Below are 23,874 nucleotides of genomic sequence, written 5' to 3'. Positions count from 1 at the left end.
GTTCGCGATAGATATTCAAAGGTAAAATTTCTTTTTTAATTCAGATCATGAATTGGTCGATGTTAGACCTCTATTAAGAACCTGAAAACATTGGACGACAGTTTCGCCCTAATATGGAACTTCCCAACAGTGTGCATTCACGATCACTCCCGTGGGATTCAAACCGAGGAACTTAAGTCTCATGCACGAACACTCAATCTCTAGACCACTGAGTCGGGATCCAACAATGTTAATGCACACTGTTGAGAAGTCCTATACTAGTACGAAACATCCATTCAGTGTTTTCAATTTTTCAATAATGGTCTAACACCGACCAGTTCAAAATCTCAATTAAAAACTCAATAATGTTCAGAACTCTATACTGATAAAATGTAGTTATCTTAAGTGAAAGACCAATAATTACTGTCTAATTTGTATAAGTACTATCACACCAGAATACTATCTCAGTAATTCTTCATGATGTTATTGAAATGTCATTTGATTAAATGGGATAAATGTTTTAATCATCTAATTGATTATACTCATTTAATAGATTTAATCAAGTTCAAAACATGTTTTATTCAGTTAACTTGTTAAATATGTAAATAAATACATCAGGTGTTTCGACTGACTTTCATTATTTTGTCATTGTCTTCTAATCATTCTGTTTGTTCGTTTCTTTGTTTCTTTGTTGTTGTTTTTTAACTAACGTTTTGTAGTACTGAATTGTTTCCTATCATGAAGAATGTAATGAAATCAAGCATGTTTATTAGGTTTTATTATTTTTAAAAATCAGTTGTATACAATGTACATGAATTTATTGACTAGTTTAAGGCGTACATGCTGAACATTAGTTTTCTTAGTCCATCAGTGTTTTGAATTACTCTCTCAACATCTCTTGCTGAAATGAAATTCTTGAACTGACATAATAACTTATTAACTGTTAATATTCTTCTTCTATATTTTATTCACATCTTTATCATCTGTATCATACTATTCTATCAGTTTGGTTATTTACTGAATTTATGCCTCAGATCTGTTTTGTGTTTGTTCGTTTGTTTTTATGTATAAGGTAGTTGTAATAATAATTAAAAACAACATTCTACATGATCGAATGTTATTCAATGTATTTCTACTGGTTTATTTATCTTTAAATGAATTATAATAAACTTTTCATTTGCACAAAAGTGATTGAATCAATACATATAAAAGAAAACATAGTTTGAAATCATAGAACAATGGAATGAAATGGAACAGTTCTGATGTTGTTCTTATTATTGTTACTGTTTTATATCTTATTCTCATGTGTCAAATATTCATCTTTATCTTATGTAATATTACTAGGTTTAGTTCTTTGTGAATTTCTTTGTGTTTTTTTCCCTTACAATTCGAAATGTACTTTTAAACTGTGATATATATATACGATTTATTTATTCATTTAGATTATATCTTGAAAGACCTGTTTAAGTTTAAGTGGATATATATATGAATGTATGAATAAATCCAATAGTTGTTATCTCATTTCATTATATGATTATCTATCGTTTAAATCGAATTTTAGAATATTAAAGATTCCCATTGTGAAAATTAGAACAACACATATAAGCGAACAATTGTTTTCAATTAGATCGTCATCAGGCTTTATTCTTGTATATTCATGTATATTAGAGTAAAGCCTGATGACGATCTAATTGAAAACAATTGTTCGCTTATATGTGTTGTTCTAAATCGAATTTGCCCAATACATTGATTGACAAAAAACTGTTTCATATGGGAATGTTTACTTTCTTTAACAATCTCTCTTTTCCTTAATAACTTTTTCATTAGACTCTTGATAAGATAAACTATATATATATATATATATATATATATATATATATATATATATATATATGTATATATGTATATATATGATTCCGTAGACATGTGTGCACATACCGAAATACACATACTCCATTATACATGACCAGTCCATCCCATTCATAAAAGAAATTCCATTCATGTGTACATTTGTTAAATTGATTAATTTCTATATCGAAATTAGCACATTTTTTCTTATAGTTAAGAAAATCAAGGAGAAAGAATTATTTTATTGATTGAATTTAGACTGAAGGTCATGTTAAACACATTCCATTCGTTATTATAAAAAGGATATTAATAATAATGATAAGAAGAATATGAAAAATCCAGTTATTCCACGAATGTCTGTGTGCGTGTGTGTTGATGCATGTTTGTATGTGTTCCATTTATTGTTGCTTATTATTTGAAATGTTACTAATTATCTTAATTGCTACCGTTGTATATAAATATAATCCCTCTATTTTTATTTACTAAAGTTTTTCCTCAGTTAACAAACTGTCAAGCATAATTCATTTACCAGTTCAAACTGTCATACTGTTTAAAAGATAAATAAAACAACATACAAAATATATTTAAAAAATAAGAAAGTTTATCAAAATACATATTACTGAAATAATTTAAGCATAATATATCTGCAACTATTTAACTGTTGATGATTGTGAAGCCACATCATTGATGATTTGCCCACAGCACCTCAACAAGCAACAACTCAAACACTGCACAAATACCTGTTTCCGAGCGATTTCAGGGTTTCTTTCCTATTAACTCAGGCCACCACCTTATATCTCAATATGGTGGACTGCGATATTGTATTACTTAGTCTATTGGTCACACGGCCACTACATTAATAGAATTCGATTAGCATTGAGAAAGACTTGACATACATGAGACTGATCACTACTCAGTGATCGATCAATTGTAAAAATTTTATATGGTCTTCGCTGTATCAAAATCTTAGATCATATTTATTTCCGCATTACTAAGTGATGACTTTCCAAGTTACGTAAGTGAACATCAACCATAGGTGTTTATCCAATAAAAGAATATAGCCGTTTGAACAATTAAAGTATAACACTTTGTTTCCTTAGTCTACAACAGACGAGTTTCCTTGAAATTAGTTTTTTTTGGCTTCAAAAAATAAATTCTAAAAAATAATTAGTACTCAATTTATCTGGAAAGAAAGAGAGAAAAAATTTATCCGTTCATCCTAATTTTAATTAAAAATAATTGTGAAACTTTTAAAATGAGAAAGAAACGAAAGCAATTAAGCTAGTGATAGAGATTAAAAAAAATTAAAATTGGTTGAATTCAGACATTAACACTGGTGGATGCCTGTTAAGTGATCTAGAGGTTAAGCATTCGCACATGAAGCCGATAGATCCCGTGTTCGAATCCTGCGGGCAGGATCGTGGACGCGCACTGCTGATGAGTCCCATAATAGGGAGAAACGGCCATCCAGGCTTGCCATAGTGGTCTAGGTTTAATTGACTGATGAACTCGACTATAAAAAACTACAATATCCAAATATGACTTCATTAATTTTGTGTTATATAATTTTTGATTATAATGCTTGTAACCTATTGGCAATATCGTGGCAAACCGTACAGAATGCACAAATGCCAATAAGAGACTGATCAATCGCAGTCCTAAACATCAATGAAAAGATCCAAATAACCAATAAAAAGAGAAATAATGGTTATTTTATGTATTTATTTATTTATTTTTATCAATCAAAAATTAAAATAACAACAGAATATGGGATCGTTAGTCGTTTAAATGTTTAACTGACAATGTCGCTTATTTATGAACTTTTTCTATCTACCAAATTTGAATTTTAAGTCCAGTTAGTTTGTATTTTATTTTCTGACATATTGATGCAATGCGATGTGAATACTCTAACATAGTAATTTATGATCAGTTTGAAAATAGAATACAGTATGTTTAAATGTATATTTTTGAATAGAACAATGTGTAAGAATTGTGATCATTTAGTGTATTTGAAGTATTAATCGTTTAGTCATATAATTTGTGAATACGGATATGGTTGTGTTTTGCCAATTTATTCTTACTTTTTGTAAACATAATAACAGCAGCTCAGAGAAGAAGAACCGTAACTAGGCTTTCACCCTAGTAGATTTTTACTGTTAACGATGATGGTGGTAATTGTAGAAATATCGATGGCAAGGATATCTTTGCTACTTTTATGTTGAATACTCTGTATAGATTTCACTAGAGTAAGGTCAACGATTTCAATGCAGTAGTCTAATAGAAGCTTTCATAGTAGTCTGTAAGCGCCTATAATTTAACAAAAGTCATCATAAATTTTATAGTTAGATTATGCTGTCAGTAGATATTGCTCTTAAAGTCTTGTATCATTTTTACACTCGTGTATACTATCGAGCTATCTAAAACCGTTCAATATACATCAAAGAATCATGATCATGATTGTAATAATTTTTTTTTTCAAAATGTTACTATTTTTGTTAGAAAAAGATCTACGGTTAATGAATGTCTTCAACACCCTTGGATTAATGTAAGTATATAGTTTTCTGTCATATATTTATATAACAGTGGGTCATTTTTTTCTTGATTATAAGTTAAAACTTTGGTGTGAATAAAAAACACTGTTACGAAAACGTCCCATGTTGAATAAATGTCAATTTCTATTATCACTTATCTTCAAAAGTTATATTTAAATTCCATTGAGTAAAAGAGAGGAAATTCCTGTGTTACATATATTTCAGATATTGAAAATATCTCACTATTAACACAAATTGGCATAATATGAGCTAATTTTGAAAGGTTTAGTCGTTCTACACTAATTGCTGGCCTTAACGTATATTACACGTTCAAGTACACATTGTTTACTTTTCATATCTCTTTTATGGGATTAATTCAATTGTCTTCCTATCAGAAATTCAGTAAATAAATATTTAGTACAATTTTTTTTCGGAAATCCATTTTCCATCTGATCTGTCTAGTGAGTAATATTGTTTACCTTTCTTAAATTTACTATTTTACTAACAATATCTAATGTCTGGAATTTCATGAGGAAGTGTTATTATGCAAAATAAAAACAATCATCTCAGGAAGCGAATGAACAAATAAGTCTATGAAGTTATGTCATGCCTGTACAGTTATTGAGCAGTTCACGCGGATAAAAAATCATTTTATCATAGAAATAATGTGATTGCAAGATACTAGCAATATGTAGGTTAGTATTTCGTTTACTTAACAACTTCATAGGAGCCACTCCTTCAAACACGTGAATAATGCACCTACTTAAATAACAATGTAATAACTGTTATATCCGGATGAAGATAAATGAACGGTAACCGTTAGGAATTACTTATGAACAAATATTATACAAATATTCTGTTAAGTAATTATATTATATGTACATTCATATTCCTTTCATTATAAGCATTAATTTGACCTATTGACTATTATCATACGATTTACTATCAGTAACAGTCTCTCACAGTCACAGAAACTTTTTAGTTTGATCTTGTATAATTATTATTTTCTATTTCTGGTATAATGTGGTCTGGTTTGTTTGTATATAAACCCATTATGTCTATCATATATGATTCACATTGCGGAGGCTGGTATTGGCGTTCGGGACTAAACCGGCTGGGTTAGGATAGAAGCTGTTATCTTGCTGAACTAATAAGAATTTTAGACTACTCGTATAGGTTTGTGAGTCATTGGTCTAGTCGTATAAGTCGGTGTCACTAATTGGCGATCGTATCACGTGATACAATTAATCGGGCATAAAGACACAAGAATAACAGTGATATATACTCAAATAAGGGATAAAGCTTAACTGAACGACATCTTTTAAGTTAAAAGTGATAATCCACATTGGTTTTGGTATGGTTGAATGTAAGATTCATAGTGGAAACCAGTCATTTTGTTGATAGTATACATGTAATCTTGTAGAACATGAAATTGTTCCTTGTAGATTTTATGTATTATTTGATCAAAAAATTTCAAGATGTTACGCATTCCCCCTCCCTTATTTTAATGGGATTTTGAGAATATGATACTATTATTTCTCTCTGAAACATTCCTAGCCTTAGTTTGTACCAAACTATTCAGTCAAGTTTTGTTGATATTTATACACAATTACTATTGTCATTATAAAAACTACACCTTGAAATATACAATTTATTTTAAACTGTAAAAGTTGAGAAATGCAGAAAGCGTATATTAAAATACATTTTATATCTGACTTAATATAAAGTTTTGTTACAGAAACCGTAAGGAAAAACAACTGTCTACAACAGAAATATGCTAAATAAGTAACTTTTTAACAAAATTCAACAGGTAACATTTGATTGGAAAAAAACACCCAACGAAATTGAAGTTAACTCTTTTTTTTCAAATGTATACAGAATACTTAGGTAATGGTTAATATATTTCCTATATTATACACGAGCATACAATAACTTATGTTAATTTGTAATGTACTTACTAAGATTTAAATTAAATCCTACACTATGTGAAAAGTATCCTACTGATCAAAACAATAAACATCCTTATTTGAATAACTGTTTAGAATATGTTAATCTTTTGAAAGTGAATAATTATCTAAGTAAGAATTCTTGTTTATGGAAGAGATATGTTCAAGTTGATATCAGTGAAAAATAAAATCAGTAAAAATGGTCATTTTCATCAGTCTATGAAAGAAAAGAATAAAAATTAACTGAATAGTTTAACTTCAATAGTTGAGATCATGAATCAATTGAAGCTAGATCACAATGGAAAACCTGGAAGTACTGGACGACAGTTTCGTCCTATTGTGAGACTCTTCAGCAGTGCTCATCGACGAATTCGCCCCGCGAGATTCGAACCCAGGACTTATAGTTTAACATTAATGGATTCGATCATGACTAGTTTTGAAGCTTAATTATTCGTAAATTAATGAATTTATATAGTATTTGATGGTTAGTTATACTGTTTAGCAGTAATTTGACAAGTAAACTCAAATAATTGAATTTTCTACAGAACAAATGAACCACAACTCTGTAATTTGGCCTGTATTTCTGAAGTGTAATTCAGTTATTTTTTTGTAGCATATGGTCGTTGCCTAGTTCTGTTTACTGTTATCACTAATCAACAGCTGAGTATCTTTCAAGACTAAAGCAAACTTCGAAATTTCACATTTCGGTAGAATCTGAAAATAATCACTACTTAAAACAATTAACTATGATGATAGAATTTGCAGTTTCTATAGAATATAAATCCACCTTCGTTCCTACCAGTCAAACATGTAACATTGACAATTTTACAGAAAGAATTATCCGCTTGAAAAATAATTTAAATTGTCAGATTTAAAAAAGGCAAAACAAGATTATTGGTCGGTAAAATATCCGATACTTGTTAAAGATGATATAATGTGATAGTAACTATTTTCCAACTGAATGATCTATGTGTATGATATAGCCCTTTATTTATATAATTTATGGTGAATCGACCACGTCTTCAACATATACGTATGACCGTGTTCGTTTCAAGTATGTGAAAATGTATCAGTTTGTTCGCAGTTTCGATTATCAATAAACATGAAATAGTTGTTTAACAGGACTACTATTTGACAACTGTTTCCATTTATCTTTCTAAAATAAAAATAGAGAAAATTTTTATACCATAAAGAGAGAGAAAAGAGAAAAAAAAAGAAAACACTAATGAGTTACCAATATCTCAGTGTAAAATGATCTACTACCAATATTTTCTTAATTCTATGTTTTTCTCATTAAGATCCATATGATTTGACTTGTAGTCAGGTAGGTAAATGATACTGTGTGTGCTAGATTTCAATTGATTTTTTCATTTTTATTCATACTTCCCCATTTTTAACCATATATTGCTTATTGCAAGAAAAAAGAATCATCATCTGTTTTGGTTAGAAGAACAAAGAAAACAAGATATTTATAAGTGAACATGATGTGATCATTAACTAAAGTATTGTTTGTGTATGTTAGAGAGACCAACTAAGAGTAGTCAATGTATAGATAAATGAAGTTAAATAAAACAAAATGGAAATTTTTACTATCCTCACTCCCCTTCAAAAAATATTTTGTTATTCCATGTCATACACATCGATATCATTTTATTGCTTAGAAAAATTGTATAAACCAAAGAAACCATTTTTCAGTATTATCTCCACAAAAGAAACAACACTTATTCCGTAATATTATGTTTTAATTTGATTATTTAAAGAAAGAAACAGTGATATTTGATCATTGAATAAATAAGTCAGTAAAATTTACTAAGTTTAAACAGAACAAACTACTTATAGGTTGACTATATTTATTGACTTTGATACCTGTTTAACACCGTCTACTGTATCTTTCTATTATTTCATCATATCCTGTAAAAAAAAACCTCCCGCCCAGTGCTATTTACTTTGTATGTCTAAGTACTTAAGTAATTCGGTTATGTTTCTGTTTTTACGCTAAATAATGTATTTCAATCGTGTAACGTCTTTGTAACTTATTTTTCCCTATACACATGGCTAATAATTCTGCTTGGTTCATTAACTGTTCTTTCTTTTTTGTGAATAATCCAATATTTCAATTCGATTATCGTATTATCTATTTAAGCATATCATTCATTAAATAGATTTATTTCATATATACATATCTACTTCCATTTTTTGTATTTAAATAAAATCTTCTGATGTTTGTAACTGGGGCCTTATTTTAAGGCATTCTAGTCTAATTTCGAGTTAGTTCATTGAACTAGACGAAATCTTAACTAAATATATAGGATAGTTAAGAAATTAATTTATTTACTGAGTGATATATTACATTTGTCTAATTCATCTTAATACTGATAGAACTCTGTCGATCAAGTTGAATGATAGCCAAAGATTTTGAACAACTCGATATTACATTGATTCATGTGTATTACTGTTAATGGAAAATCTTTGTTTAACTTTTAATCTTCTGCATTAAATTGTATACTAATTACTGAGCGATGTAGATTGCTTTATCCACGTTTTTTTATTCGTATTAATTAATTAGTTAATTAATGGGTTTCATTGTTCTTGTTATTATGACCATAGATACATTGTTTATTTTATTTACTTTTTAATTTAGTCTTCATTGTTTTCTCTTTCCTCTCCCATATAAGCCTAAAGACAATAAACAGTCCAATTATCGACGGGATAGCTTAATAAGCAAAGAAAAATTATCCAGTTTACGACATTTTATAGCTATCAATCCAAATGCAAGTGTCTTATCTCTGAATAACAATAATAACAATACAGAAGAGCAAGATGTAAGGCAATAATCCGTTGATTTTATCCCCCTTTTTCGTATCATCCCGTTCATTTTATTATGACATCATAGTTTATTCTTGTTCCATATCAATTCGAGAATGTTATTTTTTTTTGAAGAAAAAAAAACGAAAATTCACGTTTTATCTTGAAATGCCAAATAAACCAGTGTTTCGTTAAAGTAGTATTTTATTTATTCTATGTACGTACAGAAAATGTTGATCATTTAGATAAATGTCTACAAGAATTAACTCTATACTTGGTTATTTTAAATGATAATCAAATATATATTACTACAACTAATGAAATAGATATAATCAGTAAACATTCTAGTAGGTTCACTTGGTATTGTTTACTTGAATCTTTCTATTGATGTTTAGGACTGAAATTGATCAGTTTCTTATTGGCATATGTGCATACTGTGTGTATTGCCTCGATATTGGCTTAATTCACGAATAGGACGAAACGTGCGTCCTGGATTCCACTAATAGCCACTATCCATCTTTGCTTATAATTCTAGTAGGTGTGGAAGTGAACATGATTAATAAGTAAAATACTGTGCGTTGAATTTACCCAGTTAATATCTTGATAAAGTGAATATCAGTACGATTTTTGTAACTTTTAATTAACTAATCCATTCGTGTGGAAAATAGTCTTTAATACGCACACAATGCTTAACTATCATTCTTTGAACAAAGTGCTAAAGAATATATTTTAATTTCTAGGTAGTCATTTGGCTAATGAATCCTAACAAGAGAACAATTCGAAGTTTAGGATTGAATTTTTGATCTAAATTGCTCAACACCAAAATAAAACTTATTCCATGAATTCACTAAGTACATATCCTTAACTTGTATAACCTAACTCCTGATATTTCAGAATTTCCACATCCTATGTCATTAATTAGTTCACTCATATTTTATGCTTCCTTTAATCATTATCATTATCGTTAATCAACAACATCCGTTATTTTATTTTATTTTTCATAGAAGTCTCTGTCTTCGCCTACATCACCATTATCTTCTGTTGGCATAAATGATAGGGTACGATTTTCTTTGCCAGATAGTTCTGCTATTAACAAAGTTCAAGATACAGTGCCATTAGACAAAATTACAACTGAATCATCTTCATTGAATCAAACACTTGAAAATAAACAGTTTTGTAAAAAACAACCAAATCAGAACAGGAATAACAGTAATAGTGGTAGTAAAATGATAAAAAATGAAAAAGTCACAGTCATAAACCACATATTACAAGCAAAAAATCTATCAGCTTTCAAAACAAATACCAGTGCTTGCTCAACGAATTCTGGATCTTCTGTTGTCTCCCATGTAAACAACTCCCAAAGTAAGCATTTGAAAAAATGTACGATTCACGGCCTACATAATCCTACGTAATGTTCGAAATCGGACTAAAATTTAATCATTTGACAGATACTGTTATTTTCACTCTAACTATTTTTCTTATGAAGAAGCCGTTTTTTTTTAAATTTCCCTAAATTTGGACAATTTCGGCCGGTATACCGATTGTACTACACTGTTTTCCTAGTCAAATAGTGTTAGTGCCGGACGAAATTTGTATACGTATTCAGGAAACCCAGTTGGCTTTTACCAAGTTACGTCACTTTTTGGGTAGACGATATATCCGTTCGCTACCTAAAGAACACATTTTCTGTCCAGTAGCTTGTTCTGTACTTTTTTATAGGTATGAAACACAGTCTTTAAAAATGAAAGATATTCTTAGGTTACTAGCATTCAATAATAGGTGTATTCGAAGGATTTCTAATGTATTTTGAGACCATCGAGTTAGCAGTGTTGACGTTATATGCAAACTACTAGATGAGGTGAGATAGTGAAACTTTATCGACTGAGATGGCTGGGATATTCATTATTGATGCCCACCCACCGACTATCTCGATGCGCTATGATTGCTGATGTATGAGTTGGTTAGGAAGAGAGCAGGGACAGCCAATATATGACACGATATCAGTCCATGAAGACATTTATTGTTGAACTGAGTCATACGGGTAGGCGCAGACTACATAGTTTGATTACCGTCATTAATGGTTGGAATTTTAATGGTGTGGTTCAAAATCGATTATAACCCCAAAGTTGTATTCACTCTGTTTCTTCCCCTATATCCTAAGTTTTTCTATTATCGCACGAATTTTTTTATTCCACTAATCCATATTCTCTTTCTGCATCGTATCTTTCATGTATAAACTTCTCTACCATCACTTATACTGTTATGACCTGTATTACTCTAGAATTTTTCTGATAATTTCATCTTACTGTGCTTATGGGATCGGGAAACCTGAATTGATGTACACATGTACCAGGCTCTACTTTGCATCTGACAGACTCAGTGTTGATTAAGCTATTTATAAGATGTCACTTAACCAATGAGTACTTACAGATAATTTCTTGTCTAAACCCTGATATCATGCTAGTTTTGCAGGATAATTGCCAAGATGGTGAAAATTTTGATATGATCAATTAATGGCAATGGTTCGAATCCATCAGTGGGTGGGAAGGGGGATAGTTAGAAGCATAGAATTTATTTAGATAATTTCCCGCTAACTTCTTTCAAATTTCTGGCTCTCAATAGTGAATGTTGACTAATTAATGTAGTATTTTACATTGAATACAATAATTAACAGCATTTAGTTATCATTTGAAGTTAGTTCACTGCACGAATTAAAATAAAACGAGTGGAACAGGTTTTCTTATATCATATAAACATTATAACTATGTATAATTGTCTTAAATATTCTATTATGAAATATACCGCCCACTTAATTATTGGGATATTTTTGTTTAATGAAAAGAGAAAAAAAGTTTTTTTTTCGTTGTTGGAGGTGAAATAAACAATTTTTTCTTTGTATTTCTTATTAAGTTAACACTATAATTGAGTCGTTATTATTTTCCTAAAATATCATCTTACGTTTATTTTTCTTTTCTAAGTTAGGTTCAATTAACTTCCACCTCGTTTTTTTCTCATTTTCGCTAAACTGTATTTCTTCTTTTAATTATTCTATGTATTATTATTACTATTATTATTATTATTATTATTATTATTATTATTAGTAGTAGTAGTAGTAGTAGTAGTAGTAGTAGTAGTAGTAGTATTAGTAGTAGTAGTAGTAGTAGTAGTAGAATATTCAACTAGGAAATTTCTGTTTTTCTTATCATTTAAATAATATTTTGAAATGTGTAAATCAGTTGTTTTGATTTTGGTATTATTGTTAGTTAATAAACAACTTAATTAACTTGTAACCAATGTTTAGATAAATTATCTACCGCACTTTTATTGCATATTTTCGATACATTACTAACATTCTTAATAATTAGCTTTTTTTCTATATATATAACATATGTTTATTGTCAGAGTTAAATTCACGAGTCAATCTAAGCTAAACCACCACTGAAAACTTAGAAGCACTGGAAAGCCGTTTCTTTCCATTATGGGACTCCTCAACAGTTCGCATCCGCGATCGCACACGTGGGATTTGAACCCAGGACACTCGGTTTCGTGTGTAAACTTTTAACATCTAGATCACTGAACCGGTATCCAACGGTGTTAATGTCTAACTTCAATCGATCTATGACTTTGCGCAATCCTTTATCCATTGTCCGACGTGTACGAGATTGTGAATGCGCACTGCTGAGTGGTCCAATACTAAGCTGAAACGGCCATCCACTGTTTACAGGTTTCCGATGGTGGTCTAGTTTAGAATGACTCGTGAATTCAATTTTCAAAATATCGGTCTCCACAAATCCCCATACAGATATTCATTGTTTTATAAACTTTCCTTATTTTACTTTGAGGTTAACAAACAAGCTCTCATTGCTTACGTGAAGTACATCGCTATCAGTTAATTTTAAGAAGCTTGAGTACATCACAATCAATTGACTGATTATATATTTCAACTGACAACTTTTCTTTGCATAGCAGTTGGATTTACTCATCGCAACTATCAAGTTCACTTTAGGTTAATCAGATTTTTTGTTTCTTTATGGTCTTGCTTTATCGGGAAGATCTGTTAGGGGTGTATGAGATTAAAAGTAGTTACTGTCGTATTCTGAGTAATAATTACCGTGATAGCAGTCTATAGTTAAATTTGTATATCTGATTAGTAAAATATTTAATGATCCTAGGAAATTGTCTACAGATAGTTAGCATTTTCTCTTTTGCAAAGTAATTATCGTAAAAGTGGTCTTAGGAACTTCAAAAGCCATCAATATCTACCGCCTTTCTTAGGAAACGCAAGAATTTCTTCAACAAAGTTTTAAAACGCTTTGATGTGGCTGTTTGTAATTATTGAATGGATGGATAAGTCAATAAATGAATAAAATTCACTTAGTAACTCGAACTGATCTCGGTGCCTTTATGCTTCACTGAGCTTGTGAATATGAATGCTCCAATGAAGCATACTTTTATGTGTATTCTGATCCTACATAATAATACCATGGGAGACTGCTTAAATAATTGCCTTTCAATGGTTCAGTATGTAATTACACTTTCCATTGTGATTATTTAGATTGCTCAGCTTCATGAATCAGAATATGAACCGTAGAGACTATCTCTAATCACTGCCCTAAATCAGGTATCTTTATAACTCTAAAGTTACGCAATAGTAACCTGTTTTATTTTTAATCAAACACAGGTTAATTTCTATATTCAAAAAAATGATAATTATCAAATGTTTGTACACTTTCAACAGTATACACATTTATTTAGTTACCAACATAAATGGTAGTGGAAACTAGCAAAAATGAAGAACAAATAAAAAGAGTAAACTCTTGATTTTTGTCAGCTTTCTTCCTGTTTTCACCACTATTTGTCTTCATTATTTTCTCGTCATTAACATATACTTCCGCAAAGTTATCATACACTTTCATACAACGATTATTAATAAAGAGGAAAAACAACACAAGCTCACGAAACAACATTTTAAGCTTCAGGAAATCTTGTTTCAAATGAAGTAACATATTGTTTCTGCTCATAATCGTTACTTATTAATTATTCATCGTATCTTATTTGGTAGATGTGTAAAATTCTACACTTTTTAAAAAAATAAAAATCCTATGTTATTAATTATAATTGTCTTTTCAATGGTTCTTATAATATGTTTGTGCTAGGACGACGTTCGAGTGCTGAAGTTATACGCGGTATATTGAGAATCTAAGCTCCAGATGTAACAGTTTGGTTTTATAATATCAGGTTTTATGGTTATAGATGTAATAACTTTCTATTGAGTGTTTTTTTTCTTATATCCATCATTATACTACTAATCGGTTTCATTTTTTAAATTTATTTTATAGACGCTGAAAATCTAAATAAACAAAGAAATAGTGATATCAGCCTGTCAGATTACTCCATTCCAATTGACAGTGTAAAAAAGTTGAATCCACGCAATTCACTTTGCGATACTGTATCTAAGACTAGTTCTTCCCCAATTATTAATAAAATCAATAATAATAATAATAATTCGAGTACAAATATCAATTCAAAAGTATTCAATGATTTGACTAATGACAAAACTTTATCAGATTCTACTTCAAATAAATCTATTAATAATAGTACTACTGTTAGTGGTAGTTGGCGTGTAAACTTTCAAAATAATATAATTGGTCGATTAGGTGCAGCATTTGCCGCAGCAACTGGACATGTCACTACTTCAACACATCATCATATTTTAGTAAGTGTAATACATTTTAAATTGTCCAATGTATTAAACTCAATAACAAGTTATTATAATTATATAAGAATCAGAGGATCGATTTTGAGAATATGTAAAGATATAAACGTGAAAGAAATTAGAAAATTATAAACAGAAATGGATAGTGGCTAGCAGTGGAATCCAGGACACTCGTTCTGTCTTATTTGGGACTCGTCAGTTGGATGTATCTGTACATATACCAATAAAAGACTGATTAATTACAATCTTAAACATCAATGGAAAGATTCAAACGACCAATACAAAAAGGAATTAAATTAAACAGTTGTTTGATCAAAGCCCATCTAAAACTCACTTGTATACCGATGACTAAATTAGCGAAAAGTAGTTGTATAAACTTCTTTTGAATGCAAAAGTTAGTTTTGTGAACATGGATTCCTATAATTACAAAATTTAAGGTTATCCACTATATTTTGCTCAATTTACCACTTGGTTTACGTGTGCGTCTATTCTTTATTGCCGAAACTATCGGAATCCATTTTCACAAATAAATCATTTATTTCAACTAATATGAACTATTTAATTCAAATTCAGTTCGTTGTTTAACTAAATCTATAAATAAATTAGAACGTGAAAATGATAAAGGTATTGAGGAAATTATTTGAAAATACTAATCTTAGCAAAATGGACTACTCTAGTCAATAATCCGTTAATGAAACTGTGATGTCAAGTAATTAGGTTTCTGAATTTGAGTTTACCAAAAGGATTCCTAGATTGATTATGTAATATGGAAGGAGCATGATCTTACATCACTAATATTGTCACGAACAAAAACGCAGTCGGAGACGACCAGTTAACTGTTCAATACAAAATTACAGAATATCTTGGTAAAATATGAGAACCATACTTTGGATACTTCATCTGCAAAATCCCACCATTTGTCCTTCACATTATGTATGATTCTTCCAATTCACAATACCTTTCTATTTCTGTTTCTGTTTTCTTCAAGTTGACCTTTATAGCCTTCTGCTGCTATGTATTCCTCTTTTGACTGCGTTACATACTACTGATGCCTGTCAACATAAGTAGCATACACCACAACATCATTAGAAGTGATTTGAATTATCCTGTTGTCGATCATCTTGACTAAGTGTTAACCAGCTTTTGTCGTTATCTTGAACGATGTTAAATAAGATCTAGACGTTCTGGATTACCATAAAAACCACTTTTGTAAAAGATTTTATGTTCAGCACTGAATCAGATGGAATTTGTGGCTTAGCTAAACACTTGATAAAATAGTATTATTGATTCCATCGTCTACATCACAGACTGGCCCTTACTAACGTTCAAACTGCGAACCACCAGACCTTGTGATAATTGCTTAACCTTTGGATCACTGAGGGGATATTTACTTGTTTACATGTGTAACTAACTAGTTTGCAATGTTGGACATTCATCATCTAGTGTCACTGGTGTTTACCTGCCTCACATTCGGTGTGCTTGAACTTTACTGGTCAAGGCTTCTTACTAGAACTCCAGGAATTACTTCCCGAAACTAGTCTCTAGTGAGTACAATTATTATTACTATGGGAGGGAAGTTTTTGAGAATTGTTGAATTTCTTTTTTGAATGAAGTATCTTTCCAGTGTTTTCAATAATTGTCTAAGATCATTCCATTATGTAAAGTACGAAATTGAACACTACACAAACCTTTTATAGTAATGAGTACAATTGACGAAGATAACTTCATTGAGTTGATTTTTTATCCTCTGTATAGTAAGTGTTCCTATTCTTTTCTTATTTGTATTCTTTTCTTCCAATCTTCTTAGAATGAAGTTAATTCTTCTTGTGATCACCAGTTACCTCTTCCAGTTAAGTCAACTGGTAGTTCTTCCTCCACTTCCGCTAATACTACCACCACTGCTACTACTCCTAGCAACAACAATAATATTGCTTCTAATACTACTGATACCATTATTAATACTACCAATAAAAGTTTCAATTTTGTTCAAGTGACTAATAAAGAGGTGATTGCCAATAAAACTAATTCATTGAAATCTTCAAACGAAACTAATATTAAACAATCCTATTCATCTTTCGGTGCTGTTTCTAGAGCAGTTAAAGAATTAGAAATTACTGCTAATCCTTTGAATAATAATAATAACTCCATAACTACTACCAATACTACTACTAACAATAATGGTAATATGGTTGACTTGAAAATTGTCCGTAGGTTTCAAACTTTAGGAATGAATCAACTAACTGAAGCAACATGTGTTAACCGTCCTTTGATAAATGGATATCCAAATGAAAAGGTTAGTTGATTATGTGTATATTTTTAATAAAGGAGGAGGGAGCTGGAAGTTAGAGTTAAAGTGCTCTATCTTTATTTTTCTGTCTATCATAATCTCCTATCTTAATTAAATAATCATATGAACTATTGTTTTCCTTTTTTAGTTTTCATTATAATTTAATATTTCTTTTAATTTGGCGAGCTGGACAAAAACTAAGTCTGGTGAAACTCCTATTCTGATTACCCTTAAACATGTTCAGTACATGTACATTTCGGTTTATTTAGTTTGATTGACATTGAAATTAATGTATATCTTGATTTGCTGCATACTTCTATTGCAAGTTAAGATTGTTAATGTTCTGATTAACGATTTCCTTTTGGTAATTAATAAGCATTAGTACACTGGTAGCATAAGAATTCAAGTATGCATGTGGATTTTCATGGTAAATTGTAAGAACATAATTTTTTTTTAAACAGTGAGTAGATAGAAAATAGCCAATAATAGGATCTTGGACCCGTGTTGCATACTCGTCAGGACTCGTTAGTTGTGCGTAACTTCATCCCAAGGTTGATGTCCTCGCTTAGGAACCTCAAGGCATTATTCACTTAGCTACTGAATTCAGATAACTTCACGGCTGTTACTTACTCACTTACACCTGTTACTCCTTGTGGAGTAGCATAAGCCGCCCACGAGCACTGTCCATCCAACCCCGTCCCGGGCTATCCCTTCCAATTTTTTCCTATTGTTATTCATCCTTTCCATATCTGCTTTTATTTCCCGACGTAATGTGTTCTTTATCCCTTCAAGATTCCAAGTTAGCTCTTATCTCGTGATGCAGTTCGATGATTTCCTCAATATGTGCCTTATTCACTCCCAACGTCTTTTGCTGATTTCCTCCTAAGTTGGAACCTGATTTATCCTCTCCCACAGTAGGCTGTTCCTGATGGTATCCGGCCAACGGAGATTCTGTATCTTATGTGGACAATTGTTTGTAAATGCTTGTATGTTTTCGATGATGGTTGTGGTAATTCTCAAAATTTCAACTCCGTATAGTAGAACTGTCTCGAATTTCGTATCGAAGATCTTCACTTTAATATTGGTTGACAGTTGTTTTTAGTTCCATATGTTATTCAATTTTAGGAATGCGGCCCTTGCTTTGCCAATCCATGACTTTACGTCTGCATCAGATCCTTCTTGTTAAACGGGTATAAATTTTAATTCAATTTATGATGGTTGGAATTATCGCGTTGTTAATATTTTGACTGAAATTTAATCAGTCTTCGTTGGTATATGTGCCATTCTGTGTGGATTACTTTGATATAACCATTATATCACAAATTTCTTTTCTCCAAATCCCATATTACCTTTATGAAATAAATTTGAATAAAAGCAGTTTGAAAGTATCAAATATAATTTCTGTGATAAACTGAAAAAGTAAAACCTGCAGAAACTATAAATCCCCCAAGTACAACTGTTTTATCTTGTTGTCTTTTTTTTTATTAAAAAAATGCTGATTTTACAAGATAACTTACAAGATAAATTCATATAGATAATAATCCCTACACTATAATAAAATAGTTACTTGAATAATTTTTCTGGTTAGCGTTTTTTAGCGAGTTAGTTTTCTACGGGATGGGGTCGCTAACCCCATGCCCAACCCTCCTCCTTTATCCGGCCTTGGGACAGGCAGTAGCCCCCAGAGGGACTCCAGGCGGAGTTATAATAAAATAGTTATTCAGTGTTATTTGATATTTATAATTTATTATTTGTTTGACATTGTTTTTTAAAAAATTTCTAAATAGTAGGATTCTATGATCGTTGTCAAGATATTAATAAACACTGACTTATTACTCAATTTTGATTGTTTATTCTCTCCAATAATACGGATTAGAACTTGACTAAATTTAGTTATACAATTGTATTATGATATTTACAACTCTCCTGTGTAGTATTAATGTATATAGATTAAGATCAGAATGGATTCCTATTAGTAATGTGTTTGAATGCCAGCTAATCAGTTTTGTTGCTGAATATGACTTTTTTTAATAAATATGTAGTTAATGTTAATCAATGTAGTTTTATTTACTACTTTTTTTACTACTCGAACAACCATCGATCTGTATACATATTTCTTCCTAGGATGTTAACAATTTAGGATAGTAATATATATATATATATATATATATATATATATATATATATGATTTACATTATTGAATTATTTCACAAAATATATTTCGGTTCCAATGCCATATATTTTCACCTCTTTATAGTCTTGATCCTTGCATTGTTGAGCGCTTCAGGTGGGCCTTTTTAACATTTCTGAGTACCACTGACTGCTATATGGAGTATTATTATTCACTTAATCGTATTTTATTTTGTAATATAAAATCTTCAAGCTACGAAACCTTTTACTGTGTGCATTAAATACAATTGAATTTTTCAGTATGAAATTTACCGAATTCTTTCATTAGAATTTTTTAAGGCTTCATTCTTACCTACAATTGTTACTGTCACTATAGGTTGCGAAATTCCTCTTTTTCTATACACTATTTAAAAACGTTACCTCGCAAAACTATACGTAGGTAGTTTCCTGATTTGCCGCATACATTCGGTTGCATCACAAAGACTATTCACTTAGTAAGTTATTATCATTTGTCAATGTTTTATCTGTAAGCCTATATTTACTCTGTACATAAGTAAATCTAACACAGAGGAATCTTGTGAGTGGTATTTGTATTTTTTTTCATGAATCTCTATGATTCTCCACAGTTGTCTTCTTTTACCTCAGTGATAATTACTAAATAGTCACATATGAAACATCTCGTGTTTGTATTGATTCATTAATACCTCTACATTAGTTGTACGGAAAATGATTTAGTAAGACTTTTTTTAAAAAGCTTATGGTTCCTCTCTATAAATGTACTCAACTGAAGTTAGTATTAGTTTATATGCCTTATAGTTTAATAGTGATTAACTTGAAGATAATTTTCATCTCAGAACTTTTTGAGCTAGAGAGGAATATTGAGAGCCAAATATCGTCAGGAAGCTACTTATTCTATTATGTAGAAGTTTGCAGTTTCGATTCCATACTGTAACATACTAACTATGAGACTTGAACATCTTATATTCGATTCTATATAAAGTCAACGTTTGCTAACATTTTAAATGTTAGCAAATAATAGAAGAAATTTGTTCAGTAGGTCTTAATCTTTAAGGGTTCCATAGTTGATTTCTGTTCTCAGTTTAATATATCTTCAATTCCGTCTATAATTTGAATAAAATTTGTATAGATGAGTAAATCTTTCTCTATATCAACAATCATAAGTGGCATATTTCGTGAAGGTTGATAATGCTTGAAGATTCTCTAAGTAACAGTATGGACAGTGATGTTAGGAATAAGTAGTCAAATGTTCAAATCAACCACTGATCTATAGTTCTACTCTTGTTCACTGTTATGTACATTACAAATGTTTATCTTTGGAAGTTTAATATTACCAAAATAAGCAGTTTTAATTTATGAAGCATGCATATTTCATAATTGTTTTTTTCATTTCCTTTACTAATTAATTTCCAGAAAATATAGTGCACTTGTCATGTATTTGTAGGGGTAATTTAATCAAACCCAACCGAATATTGTTTTATCCTCCTAATGGCATATCTTTTATAACGTTTTATTTTGTGTTTAGTCAATTCGATTGCTTTTAAATAACATCTGTCTATTTGTTTATTCATTATGTAATTTAGTGCATAATTTTCTCCAAAGAAATCCAATAAAAAACTGGTTAGTAATAAATCAATTAATTTGATTATGATTAGCTTTGAAGTGATGTAACTAAGTAAAAGAAGCTTTACATTATTTTTGTTTATGATAGCACTAGTAGTAGTCTAATATCTGTAATATCATTGAGATCGTGAGCCAATATAAATTAGACAAACATTGAAAACCTGGAAGCACTGGACAGTCGTTCCGTCTTAGTGTAGGACTCCTCAGAAATGCGCACTGACGATCCCTTACGCAGAAACCGAGTCTAGGGCCTTCGGTTTCGTGCGAACGCTTAATCTCTAGACCACTGAATCGGCATTAAACGGCATTATTGTTTAACTTTAATCAATCTACAGAATCGCGCAGCCATCTTCCATTGTCTTTGTTGGGTAACCGTTTCACACCCAATACGGTTTAGCTCCACTGGTCAGTGATTGAAGTTAGACACTAATACTGTTGAATACCAATTTAGTCGTTTAGAGATTAAGCGTTTGCGCGAGACCGAAGGTCCTGAACTCGATTCCTGTGTGACGGGTCGTGAACGCGTGCTTTCGAGAATTCCTACACTAAGACGAGACGATCGTCCAGTGCCTCTAGGTATCCAATATTGGTCTATTTTAGATCTGTTTATGATCTCCATAAGATTTAACACTTTCCATAACCCCTTATTTACAATCAGTGATACAAATATTAACCCAGTTAACCAAACAAATGTAAATGTTTTTATTTATATTAGATTAATACAGTTTAGCTTGCAGGTATCGGGGCTAACTGTCTTTTTTGTGTGTGATAATGCGTTGTTGCATGAATTATTATTTGCAGTAAGTCATATTTACACTTATGGACTGAAGTAAATACCCTATTTGTTTTTCATTGTCGTTGTCCCAATAACAAACATAAAACCAATATTACTAACTTCTGTGTGTATTAACATTGATAGTTTTGTTTTCCTTGTTCTTATAATTTCCTTCTCACAGCCTAGCTCACATCGTGGACCATTATCTAACTCATCGAATAGACTGATGGTCAGTAGATTACAAGAAATATTTGAAAGTGGCAATACAAAATCATCACCGAGTTGTCAAACTAATCGGACTAATAAAACACTTGTGTCTGTTATTCATAATAATAATAATAATAATAATAATAATAATAATAATAGCATACCGGTTAAACTTAACACTACTACTAATACTACTAACTGTACTACTGCAGTTACAACTACTTCTACCAGTAAACGTCTTTCTATCAATTAATAAATCATCCTAACATGTATTGTATCATTCTCTTCTTTTCCTTTCTGTCCATATAACCCTTTCTTCATTTAACCATATTAGAAAAATTTTTTCATCTTAATGTGATCTCTTATTCTAAAAATTTTTTGACCTGATCATATTTAGTACATTTATGATGAACACATTTTTTTTGTTGTCCTATACCAAGTATTATTTGTTCCTTTTATTAAATATTATTAATAATAAGAAAGTCAATGAAATAGCGCCGTATTACAATGTTTGCCACTGTTACTTTTAATATTCACCTTCTTTTTTTTTTCAAAAAATCATAAAATGAATTGTAAAAACAGTGACATAATATCATGTACATTAATTAATCTTTTACTCAGTGGTTATCTTTTTTGTTAGTGCCTTTTGTTCATTATTTTAATCTGTTCCTTATATATACAACACTTTTTTTTTCTTACATTATGTACATATTAATTATTATCATTATTATATAATATCACGAGAAATCTATTTTTAAACAACAATACAAAAAAAACGTAGCGAGTGAACACACGTAACACAAAAATATCTTACGTTATTTTATGTTACTATCATCTTTAAATAATTATTTCTTCTTTTTATTATTATTATTATGTATAACTCTGTGTTTGTATGTGTCATATGTGTGTACTCTTTTCATTTACATCTAATATGCTCCAATTAACTATCACCAACTTCACTCTACCTCCTCTATCTTTTTGTGTGCATGTTTGTTAGTTGTGTGTGTGTGTATGTATGTGTGTGTATCCTTTCTTTAATATAGCACATATGGTGATCACTTTCTAATGTCGATGTTTGTTCGTTTTTTTGTTTTTTTTTTGTCCTTATTTTTAAAATATGATTATTTGTAATGATAAATGAATAATTCACAATGAATAGTACTGATTATAAAGTGTGTATTAAATCTATCGTACAATTCTTTTAATTATTTTGTTCTAGATTGTATATTTTTCATCAATGTCGAACTGTTATTGTCTTTCTCGTTGTTGTTGTTTTTTTTCGGTTGTCTTTAAGTTGATGAAGAAGGAATGTATAAGAGACAATATTACACCTATTAGTCTATTCTTCTAAAATTCTGATGAGAAAAGAATTTTTAATGTATTCGTCATATTTCTTGTTTGTAGAATATAATTATATAAATAATATAACAGATCGTTTTTTTCTGCTTTCTTTTATCATTGAGTATGTTGTTGTTTTGTTGTTTTTTGTTTACCAGTTAACATGGGTTACATGCAGTTATGGAAATTCACTCAGTCATATATAAGCAACATTAGTAATCTTCGATTGTGTTAGTCTATCATCATAGACTAATAATTTTCAAAAACAAAACTGAACCATTGAATAATAACTCTATGTGGTTTAGATGTAATGGATGTGGATATATATATATATATATATATATATATATATATATATATATATATATTGGTGAAAAATCCGAGAAATATAGTATAGCAACAGTTCATCAAACAACGATTGTGTAATATATCATTATAAAGGTGATATTAATATCATTATTAAATGGACTCTTGATCTTATCTCAGTAGTTGACTTTACAAATAAAATTCCTGGAGTGTTACGTAAACTTCCTCTCTTTTAATAGCCGTCCCTTTCAATGTTACCGTCTTCTGTTTCGTCTTTACTCTGAAGATATAGGGTCTTGTCCAACTAGTTGATTTGTTTTCTCTCTTAATCATATTGACCCCCACCAAACAGCTATACAATGTC

General features: G+C 30.2%; 1 protein-coding gene across 1 annotated transcript in view; it reads left to right on the top strand.

Annotated features, from left to right (window-relative positions):
• DAPK1_1 (Death-associated protein kinase 1) overlaps positions 1 to 23,422 on the top strand; it is a 64,776-nt gene extending 41,354 nt beyond the window's left edge. Inside the window, exons 8-13 of the mRNA XM_051213287.1 lie at positions 4,327 to 4,372; positions 8,980 to 9,126; positions 10,114 to 10,471; positions 14,449 to 14,825; positions 16,633 to 17,118; positions 21,841 to 23,422. Of these exons, the coding sequence (XP_051069251.1) occupies positions 4,327 to 4,372; positions 8,980 to 9,126; positions 10,114 to 10,471; positions 14,449 to 14,825; positions 16,633 to 17,118; positions 21,841 to 22,119 (1,693 nt within the window). The 3' untranslated portion in view covers positions 22,120 to 23,422. The remainder of the gene's footprint in view (positions 1 to 4,326; positions 4,373 to 8,979; positions 9,127 to 10,113; positions 10,472 to 14,448; positions 14,826 to 16,632; positions 17,119 to 21,840) is intronic.
• The last annotated feature ends 452 nt before the right edge of the window (positions 23,423 to 23,874 follow it).

This window comes from Schistosoma haematobium, chromosome 3, assembly GCF_000699445.3.
Source record: "Schistosoma haematobium chromosome 3, whole genome shotgun sequence".
NCBI lineage: Eukaryota > Metazoa > Platyhelminthes > Trematoda > Strigeidida > Schistosomatidae > Schistosoma > Schistosoma haematobium.
Note: the sequence above shows the minus strand (reverse complement) of the source record. Positions and strands in the feature narration are given on the sequence as shown.